Genomic DNA, 25,505 nt, shown 5'->3' on the forward strand with positions numbered 1-25,505 from the left:
GAAGAGGAAGACTTGAAGAGAGAGAAGATGTGAAATAATCATATCAGAGAGAGAAGATAAATATGTAGATAAATGTGGCAAGATTGCTGAGTAAGGGTGGGGGGGAGACAGCCGTGAACGTAACATGGTGGTTATGTTTTTCCGCAGCCATATTCACTGCTTCCGTCAGGCACGGAATAGATGGACTATTAAATCCAATCGGCACTGGGATTTGCCAGTGGAATATAAACGAGACGGTGCAGTCATCGATCATAAGAAAGTCTAGGTCTACAATCTTATCATTGCGATGGGCAGCGTCAACATCACCTGGAATCAGAATCGGCATCTTAACGGGGTTTCCAAATGATTCATGTGCACGTTTAAGAGAAATAAGTGTGGGGAAGCCAAGTGAAATAGGAGAAGGTCATTAAGAGCGATAGGAGGCTATGAGCAGCCGGGCTGTTGCTTTGGTCCTTGATGTGTATCATGCTAGTCATATATCTAAAGAGGGGTGGCCACACTGATAACTGCACATTTACATAATAAACAAAATGTATTCTTTTTGAAGACCAGCTGCTTTCTCTGCACTCTCCTCTCCTGTCCCTAAAACACTCCTGTCTTTACAAATATAATTGTTTGAAGGGTTGAGAAACACTGAACTAATACCAATGCATTAAAAATATTAACATGAGCATTATGTAATGATCAATCCCTTGGGCTAGGTACTTCTCAGGGGCAAAACCCACTGATAATGGGAACAAAAGGAGCACTGAAATCAAAAATTCCTTTTAAAAATCTGAATTCTCAGAAAAGCCTCCACTAAGATGTTCAAGGAGCAAAATGCTTATCTCAATTCTGTATACTTTGTTTAATTTACTCATTTTCAAAAAGGTGGCAGCCAAAGAGCAGGGAGGAGAGAGCGCAAGTGGATAATCAACCCGAGGAGTTAAGAACTGCATGTATACAGGGACTTCCCTGGCAGTCCAGTGGTTAAGACTCCGTGCTTCCACTGTAGGGGGCACAGGTTCGATCCCCGATTGGGGAACTAAGATCCCACATGCTGCACAGAGCGGCCAAAAAAAAACCATTATTGCATGTATACAAAATAACACACAAATCAAGAAGCACTACTTTTCAAAAATTTTCATTTCATGCATTTGAGGTCCTTGATCCCCAGAATCCTTCAGAGTTCAATAAAATTGAGAAGGGAGAGGGATGGACTGGGAATTTGGCGTTGGTAGATGCAAACTGTTACATTTAGAATGGATAAACAACAAGGTCCTACTGTATAGCACAGGGAACTATATCCAACCTCCTGGGATAAACCATAATGGAAAAGAATATGAAAAAGAATGTCTGTATGTGTAAAACTGAGTCACTTTGCTGTACAGCAGAGACTGGCACAACATTGTAAATCAACTCTACTTCAATTAAAATATAAAAATAAAATGAAATTTTAAAAAATTGAAGAGAGTGAGGTGGCCACCTTAACTAATTCCTGAGACCATCAGAGTCTTCCATTATAGGCTTTCAGCCCAAAACTCAGACAACTCAAATGAGATGCAAAGCTTTAATTATTGTAGAAAACTGAATTATAATTGCCCCGTAATTCACCCATAAAAATATTTCCCAAATCTATTTTAAAAAATTGAAAACAGACCAGGGTCTACAAACATATCTAGGCTCCATCTTGGTATACTAGCTTCATTCAAGCTAAATTTGCATTTGTTCCTTAATCACAGTGCTGAACCCGTTCTCCATCAAGAGGAAACAAATTAATTCTGGGCTTTTGAGGAAAGACCCTAGTAGATCTTCTTTTATTTCTTACAGATTATAAAGCTGCAATCAACTAGATCAAATAAGCACAGTGTCCATTTTACGTAACTGGGGCAATTCAAGAAGGAAAAGTACATTTCTGTCTTCAATGAAAAGAAACACACACACACACACACACACAGAGTCTCCCATATCTTTTACCTATAACAGAAATAGCCGATGATTCTAAATTTCTTTTCACCTCACAGTGAAATAATTGAGAGCACACCCAAGATGCCAGAGCTCCTGGTGTAAACACCCAGGAGGGATACTGAGGTCTACACAAAACATTTTTTAAAGACATTCTGTTTTTTAAAATAAGCAAAAAATAGACTATAAACGTTATACTTGAACATAGTGAATACCTCCCTATGTGACATGATTTGGAACTTTACTGTAAAGCCTTCTGACTCACAGATACTTTCTCCATACGCATCAAAAACTGAAGCCTGAACTTCCAACATTTGAGATGAATTCCCATGGTTTCCAGCATTGTCCTCTGTTGAAAAGGTTGAAGACGAGTTTTTGTTTTTATTTTTGAAAAGTCATAGTTTCTTCACATATTCATTCACACTAGCCAAAGTCAAGAATTTCTGAGGACAAGTTTAGACACTTAATAAAGAACAGCAGTTCCTGAACCATCTGCTTTGCTCAAGAACTGAAGATCTGTCACACGCAAATTTTCATTTTTCTCCAACCCTGTGAGAATATTATTGTCAGCTGGGGTAGGTAACATTTGGTTTTTAATTGACGTGGCGAACAAACCAGGCTTTATAAAATGGGTACAATCAGTGCGTCTTTTGGGTGAAAAAAATAAAAGTAAACCATCATCTGAGTCCAAAAGTCACTCACTTTCAGCAAGTTCTTTTGATCCATTCAAGTGTCCTGTTACTAATCTTCTGATGAAGGAATGTGCAAAACACAGAATTTGAAGTGAATAACAGAACCTTGTTACAGTCAGACAAAGATATATGACAGAAAACCCTGAAAGTCTTTTTTTAAAGAGGAATCATCTCTCAAACTCATATCATACAGAACTGCAGATTCTAATAGACTGATCCTATATTGTTGTATTCTTACCTGGTAAGGAACAATACTTCCATGAGCTGTGCCCCAGCGCCGCGCTTCCTCTTGGCCAATAAGATAATTCGCAGCGACGTGAGTCAAACATGCCACCTACCAGAAGAAGAAAAAAAAAAAAGCTACTTTATCTATACTCATAAACAGAAGGTTATAATAGGAATATTCTCGTTTGATTTCACTTCATGTCATTGTAGAAGGAAAAAGGAGAGAGAAAAAATTGTCCCGCTTGGTTAGAAAATATGCAGGCAACCACACTTTCATCATACAAAGAAAAGAAGAGCAGTATTACATTATTGCGTGAGACTAAGTACTGAGTAACTGTCAATTGAGAAATACAAACACGGAAGCACTCAGCTCCTGAAAAGATCATCTGAAGGCAGAGGTTAACCCAAACGGATGGAACCCTGATCCAGCCTTTAGCATCGAAGCCATTGCAAAATACATCAGCAACTAGTACATTCCCTTCCCCTTTTACTTTCCATCAAGATGACACAAGAAGAGCCTGCATCATCACTGAGCAGGTGAACTAGTCAGGGGCCACATTCCTCTAAACTTCTCGTAACACGAAAAAATAATAATAATAAACCTCTATTTTGTTTAAGTCAGTTTAATCAAGTTTTCTGTTCCTTGTTGCCCAAAGCATTCTTACTGGCACAGAGGATCAAGATTACTTAACTTTTTTTAATTCATTAGTGAATCATTCTCATTTAAACAAAAATTACTGTACTTCTTTCAACTTGGTCCTAGGATCATATCCTCACTATTATACTTGTTTCAGCTTTCGAGAACTACAGATCTATTAAAGGGGTCATCTAAAACTGTAGGGTCAACCTCTGACTCTTGCAGTATTTCGTATCTAGATCTTAAAAACCTATAATAATTCAATTCCACATGAGGATAATGACTCGATTCCTGGTCATCTGCCACAAAGGGCTTATGTTCCAATGACTATCCATGGCTCCAAGGGCCCAGAACTATGGAAAGGAGGTGACCAAATAACAACTTTCCATCGTTTCCAGAAAAGAGCTTCTGGCCTCACAGCATCATCATGACCTAACAGGCGCTGGCTTTTCTCATTCTGTTATCATCAGATGCGATTAGGAATCTACCAAGCCAGCAAGTCAAACATCCCAAATGGAGACTGGCTCCTGGAGCGACTCAAGGGGTGACTTTTCAGGGCTTGGTGCTGCAACCTGTCCTTGCCCTCTACCTGGCATGGCAGCTGTGCCTCCTACAAGGGCTGTCAATGGGGCTCAGCCTGAATGAATCTCCTTGCAGCAGCAGCCATTCTCCTTTACTTTTTTCTTGGGATTTACACTCACTTTTATGTTCATTTACTGCTTTGTTGAAATTGGAACTGCCTTATGGCAGCTGGTTTGGCTATACTGCCCAGGTGGCAAAACTAATAAACTTTGAGTCATCCACTTCTGGACCTCCATCTGGTCTTGGGCATTTGAACCATGGAGCATTCCAGGGCTGCCTGGGGCTGCCTGGTGCTAATCATCATTTCACAGATCACTTCTGTGTCTTTCAAAATGGAAAATCAAATCAACATTTTGTAGTAAAAATGTACTGGATGGGAAGTCCAGATTCATGTTTCCTAATTTCTGTCAACCTCTAGTTGTACAACTGTAGGTATTTAATTTAACCACATTGACCTTCAGACACTTTTTCTATAAAATCTTGGGTGTTTGACCTAAACCAGTCGTTTTCAGACTTTGTTTTTAAAAAGCATAACTCCTGTATCAAACCAAATAATGCATGAAGAAGATAATACCCCACATGGTCTGGCTGAAGTAGAGGCAAGCCTACAATGCCACCCTAGGAAATGTGAACACAGAACACAATTTGCAGATTAGTAAATGGTCTTAAATTTGCTTCCAAGGTCTATATTTCTGACTCTGTTCTTCTTCTTAACAATATAGCAGATAAAAAGCTACCAGGGATGCAATAGTAGTTATTTTCCCATGAAGGCTCTTCCTGAAACTGGGGAAATTTTCTCAAGTCTGAGGTTTTACTTTGATCTAGCCATGTTGGCGAGGGGGGAATTGTCCCTTTCAAAAAGCCTAGTGAAAGTCATTCTCTAAGGAGCTCTGGTGCTACTGGAGGCCAATAATTCACATTAATAAAGGTAATTCTCTGCAAGCAAAAAGTCACAAGGGGCTTGGTATTTCCACTTTTCTAATTTCAAAGTCAAGTGATAGTCAATAGGCCAACAACAGCAAGGGCTGCAGGAAGTAGTGGGCTGACTGGATGGTTACAGGTTAACGTGTAGCTCCTAGATTGACCTGAAATGGTTTCCAGGGGTGGGCATGGGCCGGATGCTAGGCTAGAGGTCAGCCTAGCTGCCTCATTTCTTGCCCACTACCTCATTCTTTCTTCTCAATTTTGACTTTTGTGTTTCTGACCCTGCCTTGAAAAGCTGTCTTTGACAACTATTGAATAAAAACAGCCCCATGTAGAGTGAGTTTGAATGAAGGGTCAGAATTCATCTCACAGACTGTTTCCAAATGGAAGATCATACCCATTTTCTCCACACAATGGTAGCTCATGAAAACAAAAAGCATTTCAGAACTAGCAGGCTCCCACTGGGCAGGAAGGTTAAATAAGATTTTACGCCAGTTGCCATCCAAGAAAAAACAAAGTGTGATTTGTCAGTGATGACTCAGAGGCAAAGTTGGTGGGGGGGAATTCTATTTTAAAAAAGAGAGCAACAGGGCTAAACTTAGCAACCCAATGTTTAAAAGGAGCATTACAGATCTGAAAGTAATCTATTTACAAAGATGTATTTTTAAGGCAGGAGAAGGGGAAGAAAGTCAACAGCTATGACATGATTATGTATGAAAAATCAGAGGCTTCCTGGCAATTAATGACAAATTTTCCACAAATCAAAAGAATGCAGGATGTGACTTTTAGGTTAATAACTACATACTGTATACCTATTCTAAATATTGCATTACATCGTTACTTTCATCCCCTAAACTTAAGCTCATTATTTCATCATGTGGATGCTATATAATTTACTCAGAATGTTGCCTTTATACGGTTTCATCTAAATAAAAAAGCCAACTTTGGTTTAGTAATAATCATTCTGACAGCAAAATTATTATTTTAGATAACATAATGGGTCCTGATATTCTTTGTGTCTAACCAGGAAACCAATGGGGTTATCAAAGTGGATCTCAAAGGGCACAGCCCTAAAAGGCTTGAGGAAGAATATGCCCAATTATTTCCCAAAGCGTCCTCATGGTGTCCATCACCTCGTTTTACCTCTGCCTAATGAAGATCAAGCTGCAATAATATAGTCTTTCATCTCCAAAAGGACAACCAAGTATCACAGGTAAAATGGGGAAAACAAGATCAGAAGTATGGTCCATTGCATCAAAATGGGTAATTTTTTCCCTCCTGCTTCTTTGCATATATTCTGGCCTCCAACTAAGCTAGACTAAACACCGTGATCGCTTCTGCACCTGCCCAAATCTGCATCCTCTCTTCAAAGTCCATTTCCACATTGCTGTTTCATTAAGTCCCCACATCACCCAAGCAAAAAAATATTTCCCCTGCCTCTGAACAAATACAACACCTTAATTTGCCTGACTCCTGACTTCTACACTTTCACAGTCAGCTACATACTACAATTAGAATTATAAGACTATTTCCCTTCCCCTGCCCCCGCCTTTCCCCTAAACTAGAAAGACCTAAATCAGTAGTTCCTAAACCTAGTGGTACATCACAATCACCTGGGGAATTCCTGGACCCCACCCAGACCTACTGAGTCAGACTGGAGCCTGGGAAGAAAAAAATGAACCAATGTACCATTAATTGTACACAGCTTTGAGAACCAAAGCCGTAGGAAACTCCAGTCAAACTCCTTAACGTTACAGATAGATAAATAAAGGAACAGAGAAGGTAAATAATTTATCTGATGTCACGTAGTTGGCTAGTGGCAGAACTTCACTCCAACTATAGCGCCTTCCTCCATGCTACAATATTATTCAATCACTCCTTTTAAATTGGGAACTATTTCAGGGTAAGAATTATGTATTATAAACCCTTTGTATGTACTCATAGCAGCTAAAATAGAACTTGCACACTAGTATTTTTTAAAGCGTGAATGAAAACAGTAATTACTATTTATTTATTCAACAAATACTGAATGTTGCTTTGCGTGAGGCATTATGCTAGGTACTGGCTATACATAAGTAAATGAAAAAGAGGTAGTCCTGCCCACTTTGGACTTAAGAATAGTGGAGAAGACAACTAAACAAACAGTCATAGGAACTGCCATGGGGAGAGGAGATGGAGGAGAACTTTAAAAACAAAGAGAATAACATGTGTGAAAGCCCTAAGGCAGGAAAGAGACTGGCATCCAGGAAGAAAAAAAAAAACTGGAAGTAGACCAGTGTAACTGAAGCATGGCAAGAAAGAGACAGGAAATGAAACTGGAGAGGTTTACAGAGGCCAGACCATGCCAGTCCTTGCAGATCATGGTAAGGAACTGTTCTTTGCACATCTTTCAGATGATCATTTTAAAATCACAAATCATATCATGTCATCCTTCTACTTAAAACTCATCGGGCTTCCCACTTAAAATGATGCAACAGAAGAATACAGTGGGAAAATGTTCACAAATCTTTTTAAAACTTTTTATTTTAGAACAGTTTTAGATTTATAGAAAAAATACCAAGACACTACAGAGAGTTTCCATATACAACACACCCAGTTTCCCTATTATTAACATCTTACATCAATGTCATACATATTTTACAATTAAAAAACTAATATTGATGCATTATTATTAAAGTGCCTATGTTCAGATGTCTTTCGTTTTAACTTAATGTCCTTTTTCTGTTCCAAGATCCTCATCCATATTATGTTTATGTGTCCTTAGGCTCCTCTTGGCAGTAACAATTTATCATACATTCCTTGTTTTTGATGATCTTGACAGTTTTGAAGAGTACTGATCAGGTATTCTGTAGAATATGCCTCACTGGGACTTTTTTTTTAATGTTTTTCAAATAATGAGACTGGGGTTATGGGTTTCGAGAAGGAAGACGATAAAAGTAAAGTGCCATTTTCAACACAGCCTATCAAAGGTACATACGACCAACGTGATTTATCACTGTTGGTATTGACCTTGATCACCTGGCGAGGTAATGTTAGTAAGATTTCTCCACTGTAAAATCACTCTTTTTTCCTCCCCCTGCCCACACCGTACTCTTTGGGAGGAAGTCACCACGCACAGTCCACACTTAAGGCATGGGGAATTATGCTCCTCCTTCCTGAGGGCAGTGTCTACATAAACTATCTGGAATTCTTCCACACAGGAGATTTGTCCCTTCTTTCCTATTTATTTATTCATCCAATCATTTATTTATATCGGCATAGACTCATGGATATTAATTTTATACTCTGGGTTATAATACAATACTACTGTATTTTATTGTTCAAATCATTCCAGTTTGGGTCACTGAGAGCTCTTCAGTTGGCTCCTGTGCCCCTTTGACACACTCCCCATCATTATGAGTTTTTTTGTTTTCAGCACTTCCTTCCTTTGTGGCACTACAAGATGCTCCAGGCTCATCTTTATATTTTCTGTTGCAGTCTTACAAGAAAGCATAAAGAGAAGAGGAGTCATGCAGTTAAAAAAAAGGAACTAATATTTATTTCAGTGTAGATGAGAACCACATTCATTCACTCGATTATTCAAAAATCTTCATATTGCACCTCCTACGTGCCAGGAACTCTTCTAAGGCACAGGGATACGGCAGCGAACAGGACAGATACTGTCACACTTGCATGAAGTTCACATTCTAGTGTAAGATACATTCAGACATAAACAAGAAAATATCAGGAAATGATAATTAATGTGAAGAAAATGAAATGATCACAGAGAGGGCTCTACTAGACTAGCAGGTTAGTAAAGGCCTCTTCGACAATATTACATTTTATCTGAGATCTGGAGAAGGCACGTGAAAATCTAGGGAAAACCTTTCTAGGCAACAAGATCAACCAATTAAAAGACTGCATTGTGGTAAAAAGCTTACCATATTTAGAAACAGAAAGAAAGAAGCTCACTGTAGCTGGAACATAGTAAGTAAAAGAGGCAGTAGTATAAAGTGAGGTCAGGGAGGTACGCAAGGGCCAGATCATATGGGTCCTTACAGGCCTGGTAAGGACCTGGGATTTTTCTTTTTTTTTTTTTAAACATCTTTATTGGAGTCTAATTGCTTTACAATGGTGTGTTAGTTTCTGCTTTATAACAAAGTGAATCAGTTATACATATACATATGTTCCCATATCTCTTCCCTCTTGCATCTCCCTCCCTCCCACCCTCCCTATCCCACCCCTCTAGGTGGTCACAAAGCACCGAGCTGATCTCCCTGTGCTATGCGGCTGCTTCCCACTAGCTATCTATTTTACATTTGGTAGTGTATATATAGGACCTGGGATATTATTCTAAGTGTCATGGGGAGCCATTGATTTATATAATTAGATAAACTGGTTCTTATATGTAGTATAAAGAGACAATGAATGAAACCAAATTATCTCACATGACGTAGGTATTACAACTTCCATTTTACAGACGGGAAAACTAAGCCTAGGGAGATTAAGTATCTTGTCTAGATCTCACAGTTGGTGAAGAGCAAAACTATGACTCACACTTAGATACTCTACCCTCTAAGCCATCCTTACACCACTGCCTCCTGTCTATTTAACCTCTCTGCTCCCAGCCCCTCTCACCCTAGGAGTGCTCAGCTTTACGTCTGTGTCCTATATATATTCTTGACTTCACATTTTATATTCCCTGCAGGGCCCCCCAAGTCACTGGAGTAGTCTAGAAGCCCTCCACAATCACTCAGCTGTCCTCTGCATTTGCTTAGAAAGCAGGTCATTAACTGAATCGATTAATTCTCCTCACGTTCTTCTGCTCAACCTCACTCATTTACTAACTGTAAAACATTTTCTGGGAGAAATATGTTAAAAGAGAAATTAAGAGGCTAGCATTCATGGAGAATACACCTTTCAAGATGGAAAATTCTTCAAAAAGAGCCTTCATCAGAGTGTCTGAGATCCTGACATCTCTCTTTTTCATCTTGATTCCATTACTTTGTACATCAAACTTCCTATGCAATTTAATCTGCTTTGCTTTGTCCCTTACACCTTAAGGTAGACTAATTTCTTCAGAACCACTAAGGACCAATGAGGAAAAACATTCAGGAGTAGAGAAGGTATTTTGGCTATCTCATGTTGAAAGAAGAATAAGAATTCTACCTATTTATAGTACATTTATCATTTTATTTACTAGTGATCAAAACTAATACTAAGCACTTATTGTGCACTGTTCTAAGCATTTTATGTGAAATATCTCATTTAATCCTCATAGCAACTATATGAGAGACATGTTCTGATGAACCCATTTTACAAATGAGAAAACTGAGGCATGGAGCAGGTTAGTAATCTGCCCAAGGTTATGTACCTAGTAAATGGACAAGCCAGGACCTGAACTCAGCTACTCTGGATTCTGGCATTCTATACTAAATTACGTACAGAATCAGACTCCTTAGGATTTCTGAGGGCCCTGATCCTGCAAAAGTTTTATAGGATTGGTTTTACTTGGTTTTAAAAAAAAATGATTAAGCATCCTTTTCAATTAAGTAAACATCTACAGATAAGTTTGATCTTAATTATTACAGAATACTTAAAGTAGTACTCATTCAAAGTTTTCTGCTTTGCTACAACTATGCCTTGGCTTCTATTCCAATGTAATTAGAAATAAAATTCAACCTACAAACATTTTACCTGTAAACACCAATAAGCCAGTAGAGCTGTTATGTAAATTTTAAATCTCTACTTTTATTTACTTAGCAAAAAAAACATATTACCATATCCTTCTCTTCATGGCAATTTTTTAACTTAATGAAAGAAACACACACATTTCACATTCCTCTGAATTATCACTAACGATAGTCAAAGCATATTGATGTTTACTTTATATACTGAACTCAAAAGAAAAACATATTTGCATTACACTCAGAATAATTTTGCCAATCCATCTGAATGAAAATCAGACATATGAGGAAACTGGATATCAAATGCCAGAAGGTAAGACCAGACAGCAAAGAGAGACAGAATTTCAAAAGCATGTTTAGGATAATACATCAAACATATTTTTTACCATGAACCACTGACCCAGTCAATCATCTGACTGAAAAAGTGGTTATGAACCACTAAAGAAATGTGATGAGTAAGTGAAAATGTAGAAAAGTAACATTTAGTGACATGATTTACTTATTTATCCCTATGATGGCATGTCTTCAGTTTCAAACATCTTCAAATATGATTCCACATTTTAAATAACTTAGTTCTTTAAGTATCTGTTTTTAGAATAAAATAATACACTGTTCTGCAACACTAGTTTTTAAAAGAAGTTCAAAAAATGAAGTTACTTTTGTTTACTGCTTCCTTCAGGCATTTAACAGATATTTAATAAGTACTTACTACACGCAAAGCACTCTGTCAGGTACAGTGGAAGATCCCCAAATCAATAAAACAGAGTTTCATCTCTCAGTAAGGTTAAAATCTATCATTCAAAATAGAAACATTTAGTTCCACAAGAGACTTTTCTTCAAAAAATCAAGTAGGGATAAAAAAAGTGACATTTGAGCAGTCCCTTCAATAAAGGGAATTTAGCCTTGCAAACACAAGGAAAAGGACCTTCCATATGAAAGAAATACTGTGTGCAATGTCACAGCAGAGATGGACAAGTATTGGGGGTTTTTTAGTGAATACATGAATGAATCAACGAATGGAAATAAAAACTGAAAAAAGGCATTAGATTTGATGACCAGGAAATCATAAATGCTCATTAAGATGCAATATCAATAAAGCAGTGGAAACAAAAGCCAGATTCAAGGGGGCTAAGAAAATGAAAAGAATGTGGGAGGTGAAAGAATATTTTAGAGGCTTGTGTAAAGGTCTGGGAAGGAGAGAGACTAGACAGTAGCTCAAACAGGTGAGCAGGAAGACAGAGGTTTTATTTTTGAAGATGTGGGGGAAAAAAACCCTGAAATTCATTTAATTATGCAAGAAAAAAGAATAACTGAGAGTGTGGAGTCTTAAGCAAAGTGTAAGAGGACAAGAAAGAAAATACACGTGAATGGGTTATGGTTTAAAATACCATCTCCCAGCGAGGTCTTCCCGAACTCACTCAGATGGGGTCATTTCCTCTTCTCTCTATCCATTAGTATTAATAGAATAGAAGCTTTGGGAGGGAAGGAACTTGTCCGATGTGTTTGATGCTCTCTCCCCAGCAGCAGGAACATAATCTGAGACACACTATAGGCATGCAGTCACTATTAGTTAAACTGGTAAATAAAGGAAGGAATGATACAGTTTTCCTCTAATTCGGGAGTAGAATCTTAATGAAGAAGGAGAAATCTTTCAAGTGAAAAGGAGGAAAGTTGGATGCAATCCCCACAGAAAAGCAGAACAGTAGGAGGCATCTTCGTAGAATGAGAAGGACATGCTGATGTTTGCCTCTTCCTCTAAATCCTGCCTCTGCGCACTGGAGTCACACAGAGCAAGTCCATTCATCCTTTTACCATACACCAAATGGATAAACACAGAGGCTGAGTTGCCTGAGGCCTCACATTCAGAGTGAGGAAAGCAACAAAGATGGCTTAGTAACAACAATGGAATCCTCAGGGGTCAAGACCTCACTGAGCTAAAAGTGAGTATATGATTATGCAAAAGATTCATGGATGGGTAGAGAAACAAAATAACTCTTCCCTTAAGTCAGAATTGGCCTAGGAATGGGGGTGGGGTGAGTCTGTAACAGGGGGCCCAATAGGTTCTTCGAGGAAGCACTAGGCAATTCAGTTCAGAGGTCAAAACGTTGAATAAAGGTTGACTCCCAAATTTCACAATTTGTATGGAAACACAAAAGACCCCGACTACCCAAAGCAATCTTGAGAAAGAAAAACGGAGCTGGAGGAATCAGGCTCCCTGACTTCAGACTATACTACAAAGCTACAGTAATCAAGACAGTATGGTACTGGCACAAAAACAGAAATATACATCAATGGAACAGGATAGAAAGCCCAGAGATAAACCCACGCACATATGGTCACCTTATCTTTGATAAAGGAGGCAAGGATATACAATGGAGAAAAGACAGCCTCTTCAATAAGTGGTGCTGGGAAAACTGGACAGCCACATGTAAAAGAATGAAATTAGAACACTCTCTAACACCATACACAAAGATAAACTCGAAATGGATTAGAGACCTAAATGTAAGGCCAGACACTATAAAACTCTTAGAGGAAAACACAGACAGAACGCTCTTTGACATAAATCACAGCAAGATCCTTCCTGACCCACCTCCTAGAGAAAGTGAAATAAAAACAAAAATAAACAAATGGGACCTAAAGAAACGTAAAAGCTTTTGCACAGCAAAGGAGACCATAAACAAGATGAAAAGACAACTCTCAGAATGGGAGAAAATATTTGCAAACGAAGCAAGTGACAAAGGATTAAACTCCAAAATAGACAAGCAGCTCATGCATCTCAATATCAATAAAACAAAGAACCCCATCCAAAAAAGGGCAGAAGACCTAAATAGACATTTCTCCAAAGAAGATATACAGATTGCCAACAAACACATGAAAGGATACTCAACATCACTAATTATTAGAGAAATGCAAATCAAAACTACAGTGAGGTATCACCTCACACCAGTCAGAATGGCCATCATCAAAAAATCTACAAACAATAAATGCTGGAGAGGGTATGGAGAAAAGGGAAACCTCTTGCACTGTTGGTGGGAATATAAATTGGTACAGTCACTATGAAGAACAGTATGGAGGTTCCTTAAAAAACTAAAAATAGAACTACCATACGACCCAGCAATCCCACTACTGGGCATATACCCTGAGAAAACCATAATTCAAAAAGAGTCATGTACCACAATGTTCACTGCAGCTCTATTTACAATAGCCAGGACATGAAAGCAACCTAAGTGTCCATGGACAGAGGAATGGATAAAGAAGATGTGACACATATCTACAATGGAATATTACTCGGCCATAAAAAGAAACGAAATTGAATTATTTGTAGTGAGGTGGATGGTCCTAGAGTCTGTCATACAGAGTGAAGTAAGTCAGAAAGAGAAAAACAAATACCATACGCTAACACATATATATGGAATCTAAAAAAAAAACAAAAAATGGTTCTGAAGAACCTAGGGGCAGGACAGGAATAATGACGCAGACGTAGAGAATGGACTTGAGGACACGGGGAGGGGGAAGGGTAAGCTGGGAGAACGTGAGAGAGTGGCATGGACATATACACACTACCAAATGTAAAATAGATAGCTTGTGGGAAGCAGCTGCATAGCACAGGGAGATCAGCTCGGTGCTTTGTGACCACCTAGAGGGGGTGGGATAGGGAGGGAGGGAGGGAGGGAGATGCAAGAGGGGAGAGATATGGGGATATGTGTGTATGTATAGCTGATTCACTTTGTTATACAGCAGCAACTAACACAACATTGCAAAGCAATTATACTCCAATGAAGATGTTAAAAAAAAAAAAAGGTTGACTCCCGCTGACCCTGTAGATTTCCTTCATTGCTCCCTACAGCCCAGGATGCTTCTTCTACAGAAAGTTGTGGCTCATTTTGGGAAGAGCTCCCTACACTTTGTTTAGTTATGCTAGTTCAGGTTACCTTCTCCAATTCTCTATTTTGTCACATTTTTCCTCTAGTTCTGATAACCTCTGCCTTTATGTCCTGGTGACCTTCTGTCACTGGAACCTGGAGGGTATTATGCTCAGTGAAATAAGTCAGACAGAGAAAGACAAATACTGTATGTTATTACTTATATGTGGAATCTAAGAAATAAAACAAACTAGTGAATATAACGAAAAAGAAACATAGATATATAGAGAACAAACTAGTGGTTACCAGTGGGGAGAGAGAAGGGGGGAGGGAGAAGGTAAGAGTAAGGGATTAAGAAGTACAAACTTCTATGCATAAAATAAATAAGCTACAGGATATGTTGTACAGCACAGGGAATATAGCCAATATTTTATGATAACTATAAATGGAGTATAATCTATAAAAATTTTGAATCACTGTGCTACACACCTGAAACTAATATAATATTGCAAATAAACTATACCTCAATACAAAAAAAGCCTTCCCCATCTCAATATTAAAAGAAAAACCTCTTGCATTTTCTTCTAAATATACATCTTCTCATATCCAGGAGATGGAAAGGACTACATACCCTTGGGATTATACTTACTTTTATATCCTGATTTCTACACTTAATGAGAATTTCCTCATATTTGTATATATTCCTTAGAGCTTAATTTTAAATGCCAAAAGAAAAAAAAGGAAATTAGCCATTAAAGGCAATATCAGCAGAGGAACTGGAGTGGACATCGTAATGCAAAGGGTTAGGAAAAGCAGGAAGCAGAAACCTCAAATACAAATAATATGTTAAGTTTGGCAGTGAAAGGGGGAAAGAGATAGAACAATAGCTGGAATGCACAGCCAAATCACCAAAAAGGGTGTAAATGAAGATTGTTCATGATGTTACCTTTTCCAGGGTATACAGACTTTAATAGAAAATTAATGAAGGCCCAAAAGCCTTGGAGCTAAAGGAATGAATCTCTCTTAGTGGAATTTCAGGCATCTTCCCAAGTTCATGGGAGAAAGATTTTATAATCAAGGGAGGCATTTTCCTAGAAACTTTAAGTCACAGAACTATATAAAACAACCCTGAATATAACAACAGCTTATAAACCAAGCCTCGGCATGAGAACAAAATTAACTAACTTACACACTCTGCCTACATCTGATCATTCTGAGTGACTAAAATCTAAGAATGTCAGAGTGAATCTGATGATGATTTTTGTCTGGCCATGTCACACTGCACTGCTCTCCTGAGCTTCTGTGGAATGGTTCCCAGAATAACAGGGAAGACTCACTAGAATGCAATACATAACTAAGTTCTTTACTGGTGACTCTTCTTAAAGTGACCTCATGGGAGTTCTGGGGAAAGGTGCAAAGCCAGGTGTGGATTAGGACAAGAAATCATGTCAGTGATCAAATGATTCAGCAGGTAAAATATGTATTATGTCACTGCACTTCAAGCAAAAATTCATGCAATGAATACAGATACACAGTGCCAAGGACTGCCCTGTTAATTAACAGAAACCAACTCAGTGATGAAAAACAACAACTCTAAGAACAGCAAAAGAAAGAAAACACATTCTATACTTTACATACTATTTCTGTTTTATTTGGAATTTTAAAAAATCTTGTATTTACATTTCATTTTTTCATCCAGGAAATATTTATTGAGTGATTACTTTGTTCAGGCAGTGTGTGAGGTACTGGGTATACGGTGGTGAAAAGAGATGGATTATCTGCCTGCATGGAACAGAGTCTAGTGAGAAGACACACAGCAAACATGCTAAAGCCCGGTGATGTGAGGAGTTTAGGGGCAGAAATGTGATTGGAACCAGGCCTAGGGGACTTAGCTCAAAGTGGAGTTTGCAGGACAAGCACATTCTTTTCACACTTTCTCGCCCCCTCCTCCCACCAACACACACAAAACGGTTTGGCAAATATAACAGTCATCTTTACTAATTTGGGAGTCACTTCACAGGAACAGAAACAATGAGAATATTTCACTATATTTACACAAACACTTGGCCAATCTCTCCTCTGTTCTAATACATCTCAGCAAAGATGAAAATCAAGTCAACTGGTTTCAGAACCTCACTAATTTATATCACAGTCAGAACTCATCAACAACAGCCCACATGGCACAGGCTGGATGGCTTTTAAGATCTAAGCTGCAAACTGTAGATGAGTTTGGGCTTTTCAACATCACCTCTAAGAGACCTCAACCAGCATAACCAGCCTTTGATGATACACTGTATCATATATCCGTAGTCTCACATGTCTCTAATTCAGCACATTTGCATATGATCTGCATTCTAACATATCCACAAATATGTTTTTATATGCCGGAAGACTGTAATGTGATAGAGCCCTTTAGGAGTCATTCTGCTTTGTTGTGTCAATTCTCATGCTCATCAGACAATGATCATTCTCCTAGCCACATCCTCCACCTACTTCTTAACCACAACTGGAGGGCTAGACAGTTCTGAAGAGGGCATAGTCTCTGAGTCTTTCTGACATCCTCGGCAGTCTGGTGGAAAGAAATCTGGATCCTGAGTCAACAGGCCCGAGCCTCAGTCTCAGCTCAGTAGCCCCTTTTTACTGCAAAGTCCCGAGTCAAGTTTACACAGCATCACTAACCTCTTCATAGCCCTGTTTGTGACTTCAGGACAATATTGTAAAAGCGCTTTGAAAACACTCAGACGTGTGAATAGTGAAAAATTATCATTTAGAAAACAGATTATCCAAGCAGATACAGGCCAAACAGCAAACACAGGGTTTTATGACACAACAATTTAGTAATTTCAATTAATTAGATCGGTGTTTCCCATCTTTCACTGATACAAATAATCCATCTAGGAAAAACAACTCCCACAGGATGCAAACCAGGTTAGTCAGCTTTAGAAATTCCAAGTGTATTTATTGTTTTTACTAATCAAAGAAGAATTTCTGAACTGCAAATTTTTTACCTTTTACAAATAGTAAACACACATTAAAACACAACTGGTTTAGAAAAATACCAGTGGAACCACTGATTAAACATCTGCAGTTTGACTATAAAGTAGCGAAATTTGATTTCTTTTTTTTTTAATTAATTAATTTATTTGTTTGTTTTTATTTTTGGCTGTGTTGGGGCTTCGTTGCTGCTCACGGGCTTTCTCTAGTTGCGGTGAGCGAGGGCTACTCTTCATTGTTGTGGCTTCTCTTGTTGCAGAGCACGGGCTCTAGGCACTCGGGCTCAGTAGCTGTGCCTCGTGGGCTCAGTAGTTGTGGCTCGCGGGCTCTTGAGCACAGGATCAGTAGTTGTGGCGCATGGGCTTAGGTGCTCCGCGGTATGTGGGATTTTCCCGGACCCGGGCTCTAACCCATGTCCCCTGCATTGGCAGGCGGATCCTTAACCACTGCGCCACCAGGGAAGCCCCAAAATTTGATTTCTAATAAGATTTCTAAGACAAGTGCTATCAGTTTACCTCCAAAGGTTGTAGGTTGGCAGCTCAATGAGCATGATTCAGTTCCTTAATATGTTTTGTTTGGCCTACACAGTATTTCAAAAATTGAAAGGTTTTATATAAAAATTCAGATTTCTTGCATCAAAAAATGCAAATCTGGCTACTCTAGTGGTGGAGAAGGCTTATACTGGCCCATGAGAGCAACTGTTAATATCTCTTCCAAGCATGTTCAGTAACAATCACATCAGAGGCTTGAAATGAGCTATGTAGGAATATTTACACCACGAGAATTGGCAAATGCTGCGGATCGCAGCTTTTTTTTTCTTTAAGAAAGCTAGTTAAACACTTACAAGCACACCCTACACTTGGGACCATAATCTCACAGGGCAACAACTGCCTGGACTGAGTAGTAACTATGCCCTCAGATAGGATGTGGACTTTTTAGTCCATATCCACCACTATTCCCTATTGTTTTTTGTCTGGCTTAGTTCACTCATTTTAATTACCTGCCCCACATATTTAAGCATTTGATTTTGCAACTCCTGGTTTTCAGTCACACTCTTTTCAATAAAACTCTTAGATGATAACAAAGAAAAAAAGCCAAGTCACTGTGCTTGCTTGATAATTAAAAACAAGGGGCAGGCTTAAATCCAACACTGTTGAACAAACTGAAATTCCATCTTTAGATTCCTTTTTCTCCCTTTTCTAACCATTGTGTTATTTAAGTAAAAAAGAACATTGTAACAGATTTCAAGTCATAAATTGAGCAGTTAGCAAAATGAATATTTTTAAAAGATAAAAATATTATTTAATTGTATATTCTTAAACAAAATATGAAAAACTGAGAATTTTTATTTCTAGAGGTAAAATCATCATTGCTTCTCAAAACTATGAAGTCTTTTTTGGTTTGTCTGAAGACCTTGTATGGATATTTGATGGAAATCTTGAAAACCTGGGCAGAAAAATTCCTACACAAGGCAAACCTTTGATTAAATGACTCTATCAGTAAGAATGTCTGAATATGAAACCAGATATGATAGCGGTCAGGAAAATTCCCTTTCATGTCACATTACATGGATTCATACACAGAGGACTGCTGCTTAGCCTGCTCTAATACGTAGGTCTGTGCTTCCAAAGACAATAACACTTTCATTTATCACTCCCTTCCCTTGGGGCATGAGTATCATAGTCCTACCCACTACAAGAAAAGCATTTTCCCAAAACCACTTCCAAGGTCCCAAGAACAAAAATAAAAGACAAAATTAAGGAAAGAACACAGACCAATGGAAGGTCCTGAAACAGTTCCAATCAACAGGTTTTGTATTTCTGGACACTGTCTTCGCAGTAATCACTACCACCAAAAGGAAGGGGTCATGTGAGCATTTGTCAGGAGTCTCTTGTCTCAACACACCACTTTTAAAATTCTATCTTTCCTCCTCGACCTCCCGCTAAATTTGTTTTCAGTCTCAGACCTACTTTAGCTTGGTTACTGGTCTTTTCTTTTTTTCAAGATGCTCAAAAATAACAAGTATTTGGACTTCTAGGCTAGCCCCAAAATTATAATAAGGCCATTTTTACAGTGGCGAGAAAACAAGGAGATTAAAGAAATAGAAAGAATGAAAGAAGGAAGGGAGGGAGGGAGAAAGGGCAGGAAAGAAAAAAAAAAGGACATAAAGCATGTTTTGAGCTAACATGAGAGAAAGGGACAAAGTTTTAAAAAGAGAAAGAGGAAAGCAACTGTCCTGTGTCCTTTTAGATTGCTCTTAATGTAAATTGTGGGGGTAGAATCCAAATACTGATATTCCTGATCCTCTTGAAAAAACGTTGCCTCTAATCTTTTGCACACTCCTATGTACATTAGACAGTCTCGAGTGAGCACAGGAAAGCTCAAGAAACGATCCAGATAAAGTCAAGAGGAGTTTGTGATAGTACCAAAAACAAAACAAAGGAAAACAATAGCAGAAAGAAAAAGAGTTTTACCTGTATTCAGTAAAGTACCAGCTACACTGATCTATGTCGAGCCTTTCTTCAGCGTATTGATTTTTACCGATTTAAAGCTAAAGGCCTAGACCTCAGTTACCTCAAGAGTAACTGAGTTCTTTTAGAAGAACTTGAGGTGAACCAGAGTACTTTTACTCAAAATTCTCAGGTTTGTACTGCAGCTGACTAGCAAAGAAGTATTTCCTGGACGTATAACGAGTTATCTCAGTTCTCCGCCTAGTCTAAAGCACCAGCCAGCATCCACAGGCCTCGCATGCATATTTACAATAAGCAATATGTCATCGGTATTTTTAACTTAATTTTGGCTGAGGCGTTTTAACATATACGTTCCCTCAACTTAAAAAAAAAAAAAGAAAAAGCAGTAGCAAAGTAAGACTTTTATTTTTTAATGTTTACATTCTAAATAATTGCAATAGATCATCAAAAGTAAAGGCTTTGGGGTAAAAAATATCAGTCTCTGCTGCAACCGACATGCTTGTCTGTCAGTATATGCAGGGTTAAGGAATGTAGTAATAAGGTGAGAGTGTGCTGAAGAGGGGCTGAAGGAAAAGGAACAAAAAAGGTGGAGACAATGGTAATAATAATATAACAATAACAGCTAACACTTACTTAGTGCTGACTATGTAGTGGGCACCGCTGTAAGCACTTTACATATATAAACCCATTTTAATCCTCACAGCAAGCCAGGAGGCAAACACTGCCATCATCCCCATTTAATGAATGAGGAAACTGAGGCACAGAGCCCATTTCAAGATTTGCCCAAGGGCCTCAGCTACTTCGTAGCATATTGAGGATTTAAACTAGTCTCAGAGTCCATGTTCCTAACCACTATCCCAGAGGCCTGAAGAGGCAAGTTACCGATGGAAAGAAGTTAATTCAACAATAAGGTTAAAATTAAGTTTAAAAAAAACAACAACTGAGGTTCTACCTTATAGAGAAAAATATATATGTTGCATGCAGATTAAAATGTTCTACCTAATAAACACAATATAAATCTAACAGGTACTTGGCAACAGATAACAAGTGCAATGACAAACATTAGAATGAATATAAGAAGCCTTCTCCAGAAAGGTGTGAGCACAGTATTTTAACCACCCAAGAGGTCCTGTTTCTAGTGCATCTCGTGAGCCCGCAGTGCCACCCAGTGATAGTCGACGTGAACCACGTGTATATCCTCTTCTGCAAGTGTCCATAGTTTTTTCTATAACTAATACAGAACTTTCACATAAAAAAGGAAACTTGGATTAGTAATAACCTATCTTTTATTTTACTATAACTTTTTCCAAATTGCCCTTACATTTAAATTTCCCCTCCATTATTTCTTAACAGATGACTGTGACAAGACCAACCAAAACTATTAACTTGAGGGCTGAGGGAGCTTGCTTGCTGAAAATTTAGTAGAGTATTTCACTTTCCCCAAGAAATCATTCAAAATATTTGTTAACAGCATTTCATTCACCCAGTGAGTACATAATGTTGTCACCATATTTCATATTTCAGTGTTTCCTAATATAACCTTTCAGTTTCTGGAGTATGGAGTTCAAAGCAGCCAGTGAGGAGGGCTGAAAACACCTGCTCCAAACAGCAAAGGAAAACGTGAGCAGGTCCCCCATCAGCAAGCAGTACCTGCACTATGGAACCTCCAAAAAGAAACAGATGCAGCAGTTAGGCACGTGGTGGAGGAGGGAAGGGGGGGGTGGTGTGTCAGGAGGGAAGCTAGGCAAGCATCAAACAAGACAAAATGTATCTATAGACCTAAATAGACAGGTAATCACTTTAAAAAAATTCTCCTACAGGGAATGGTTACATTATGAAAACTGAATTCTAAAGTTTAGTTTTCATCCAAAACCATAATATGACAACTGATTATACCACTAAGACAAAATAAGACAGGGCTATATATCCCTGGAAGGAATTCAAGAAAGATTCATCAGTGAGTTTTCTATTAAGATTTTTTTCTGAAATATTCACCAAATATTTAATAGTAGTTATTGCTAAGGAATAGAATGACAAAAAAACTTTGAGTTACAGAGTTACACATTTGTATATTTTTCGCATTGTTTTCCAGACATGTATTTCTTTTGTTAAAAGTGTGGGAAAGTCCTGTGCTCCACTGTATTATAATCATTAGGAAGAAACCCTGAACAGTAAGACATTTGTCCCTATTTTCTATATATCCCTTATACATTTCAATCATTGTGCAACCAATATTTTTACATACACTAATAAAACACAGCTTTTGCTTAAATTAAAAAATACCCTTGGGCTTCCCTGGTGGCGCAGTGGTTGAGAATCTGCCTGCCAATGCAGGGGACACGGGTTCGAGCCCTGGTCTGGGGGGATCCCACGTGCCACGGAGCAACTAGGCCCGTGAGCCACAATTACTGAGCCTGTGCATCTGGAGCCTGTGCTCCACAACAGGAGAGGCCACGATGGTGAGAGGCCCGCGCACCGCGATGAAGAGTGGTCCCCACTTGCCACAACTAGAGAAAGCCCTCGCACAGAAACGAAGACCCAACACAGCCATAAATAAATAAAATAAATAAAATAGTGTTAAAAAAAAAAAGAAATACCCTTCACCACAGAACTACTTACAAATCTAATTATTTTATAAAGTATATTTGTCAATTAGCAGCTAAGCCAGCTTTTAAATTCTTTCATTTTTAAAATGCCATGATTGATAACATATCTATGGGAGTAAACATGATTAAAAAGACAAATATGTGAACTCTGATCACCAGTATATGAGAAGTGGGGTCTTGAGGTTCATTTCTGTGGCCCCTGAAATGTCTCTCTCTGCACTGTTTCCCTTCAAGTCAAGGGTTGAGGATGATGAGTTCACACACTCCTAGAGACTGCAAGTCCCACTGACAAATCAGCCGCTGACTTGCAGTTAGTCCATATCATCATTGCTAAAGTTGTGTTCAGTGTACCATATAGTCATAAAGCTGTAAGGTTCTTTCTAAACCATTCTTTGTTCTTTTAGTTCCCTGACAAGCTAAAGGTCCCTTGGGACCCTGTAGAGCAAAACCTCAAATACACTGATGCCCATAACTAAATCCACAGGAACCAGCCAAGAAAGTTGTTACAAATATGACTTGAGTCTTGAGTAAAAATTATTTGGGGAACTTTGATGCTATTTAATTTTAAGAGTATCGGGATGACATATGATAGGGATACACCTTGCAGGTTTACTTTAAGACACACCTTCTTTTCAAATTGCGACCCACAGGTCTACTGCATCAAAGTCACCTGGGATGCCGCTTCCAAGTGGCAGACTCCTGAGTCCTGCCCCAGACCCACTGGATCTGAATGCTTGAGTGTGAGGCCCAGGAATCTGGTTTTTTCCAAAGCTCCCTGGACCCTTACACACCTATTAGAATGGCCAAAATCCAGAACACTGACAATACCAAATGCTGGTGATCATGTGGAGCTACAGGAACTCTCATTCATTGCTGGCTGGAATGCAAGATGGTACAGCCACTTTGGAAGACAGTTCAGTGGTTTCTTACAAAACTAAACATAATCTCACCATATGATCTGGCAATCGCACTATTGGTATTTACCCAAAAGGAGTTGAAAACTATGCCACTCAAAAACCTACACATGGATGTTTATAGTAGTTTTTTATCATAGTTGCCAAAACTTTGGTACATATAGACAATGGAATATTATACAGCACTGAAAACCAATAAGCTATCAAGCCATGAAAAGACATGGAGGGAACTTAAATGCATATTACTAAGTGAAAGAAGCCAGTCTGAAAAGACTACATACTGAAGCTTGATTCCAACTATATGACTTCCTGGAAAAGACAAAACTTTGGAGACAGTAGAAAGATTAGTGGTTGCCTGGGCGTTGCATGAAGGGGAAAGCAGAAAGGAATAGATAAGAACAGAGAATTTTTAGGGCAATGAAAATATTCTGTATGATTCTATAATGATGGATATATGTCATTACACTTTTAAGCAAACCCATAGAATGCACAACACCAAGAGTGAACTCTAAGGTAAACTACAGGTTTTGGGTGATTATGATGTGTCAATGTAGGTTCATCCTTGGTAAAAAATGTACCATTCTGGTGAATGATTCCAATACACTCTGGTGAGTGTAGACTATTCACGTGTGGTGCAGCGGACATATGAGAAATCTGTTTGTTCCTCTCCATGTTGTTGTAAATCTAAATAAAACTGCTCTAAAACATTAAGTTTAAAAAAAAAGCTCACTGGTGACAGTCATACATCATAAGTTTGGGAATCATATTATCGAACAGCAGTTCTCAAACATTGCTGAACATTAGAATCATCTGGAGAGCTTTTAAAAATCCCAGTGCCCAGGCCATGCCCCATACTAATTAAACCAGAATCGCTTGGGGTGGGACAAGAGCAGCAGTTTTTGAAACTTCCCAGATGATTCCAACGTACAGCCAAGTTTAATCATTGGTGTTATAAGGCCTCAACATACAATTTAGAGAACAAATTCAGACTTCCTGGGTGTCAAGCAACACTCAACTTGAGATTTTTAACAATAACAACAACAACAAAAATGTTTACTACCCAGTTAGTCATGGTGGCAACAAAAAAGACCTAATTAAGCTGCCATAAAAAAATAACACTAAGTATGAATGAAACATGGAAAAATCCTCATTACCAATATGACAACAGACAAAAAAGAGGGGGGAGGTTTTCAACAGTTAATTTGAGTCAAACAAGGACACTTATTAAGTCCAGGCTTCACTGACCAAAAACTTATGCTTGAAATATTGCGAATCAGCTTTATTATATAACATGATGGAAGAAATGAACAATACTATGCGATTTTTTTCATGCTATTACAAATCAATCAGCAATAGTTTGGGGATATTTAGAGGATGCTGAAGCAGAATGTGTATCAAAACAAACTAAATTTTCAATAAGGTACCAATGTCAGAGAAATAAAATGATTCAGCAAGCTGCTTTCTCAAGTCAAGGCCTTTTGAAGTTCAGACTGAAAGATGCACTTTGCTTTCCCTCGGTTTCTTACAAGATAGTACATTATTAAACTTGAGACAACATATCTTAATACAGTGGGCTTGAAACTACAGTCACAGAATTTTAAAAGCATGTCTTTACTGAAAGAAGTACAAATTTCAGACTCAAACTGCACCTATAAATAGAACAGAAAGCCAAAGGAGAATGTACTCATTTTACTATTGCAGCCTGACTTGAGTTCAATAGAATCAAAAATATAAAAGAATTACAGAGCTATTTACTGGAAGGGAAGTCATCATTTCAGAAAAGATTCAGTAGTTTGCATGATTTCAAACCAAGTTTTAAGTTTCTGCAGCTTCCTTTAGAAAAAACCTCAGAATGTATCTGTATTGTCATCGACCTTATAAGAGTGGTTCAGGGCTTCCCTGGTGGCCCAGTGGTTAAGAATCCACCTGCCAATGCAGGGGACACGCGTACGAACCCTGGTGTGGGAAGATCCTGCATGCCGCAGAG

General features: G+C 38.4%; 1 protein-coding gene across 2 annotated transcripts in view; it reads right to left on the reverse strand.

Moving 5' to 3' along the window:
* The window catches only part of SUGCT (succinyl-CoA:glutarate-CoA transferase), a 679,336-nt gene that overhangs the window by 543,862 nt on the left and 109,969 nt on the right, over window positions 1-25,505 (reverse strand). For both annotated transcript variants that reach the window (XM_068550340.1, XM_068550339.1), the window contains exon 9: window positions 2,875-2,970. In XM_068550340.1, the coding sequence (XP_068406441.1) occupies window positions 2,875-2,970 (96 nt within the window). The remainder of the gene's footprint in view (window positions 1-2,874; window positions 2,971-25,505) is intronic.

The sequence above is a fragment of the Eschrichtius robustus genome, chromosome 8, assembly GCF_028021215.1.
Source record: "Eschrichtius robustus isolate mEscRob2 chromosome 8, mEscRob2.pri, whole genome shotgun sequence".
Classification (NCBI taxonomy): Eukaryota; Metazoa; Chordata; class Mammalia; order Artiodactyla; family Eschrichtiidae; genus Eschrichtius; species Eschrichtius robustus.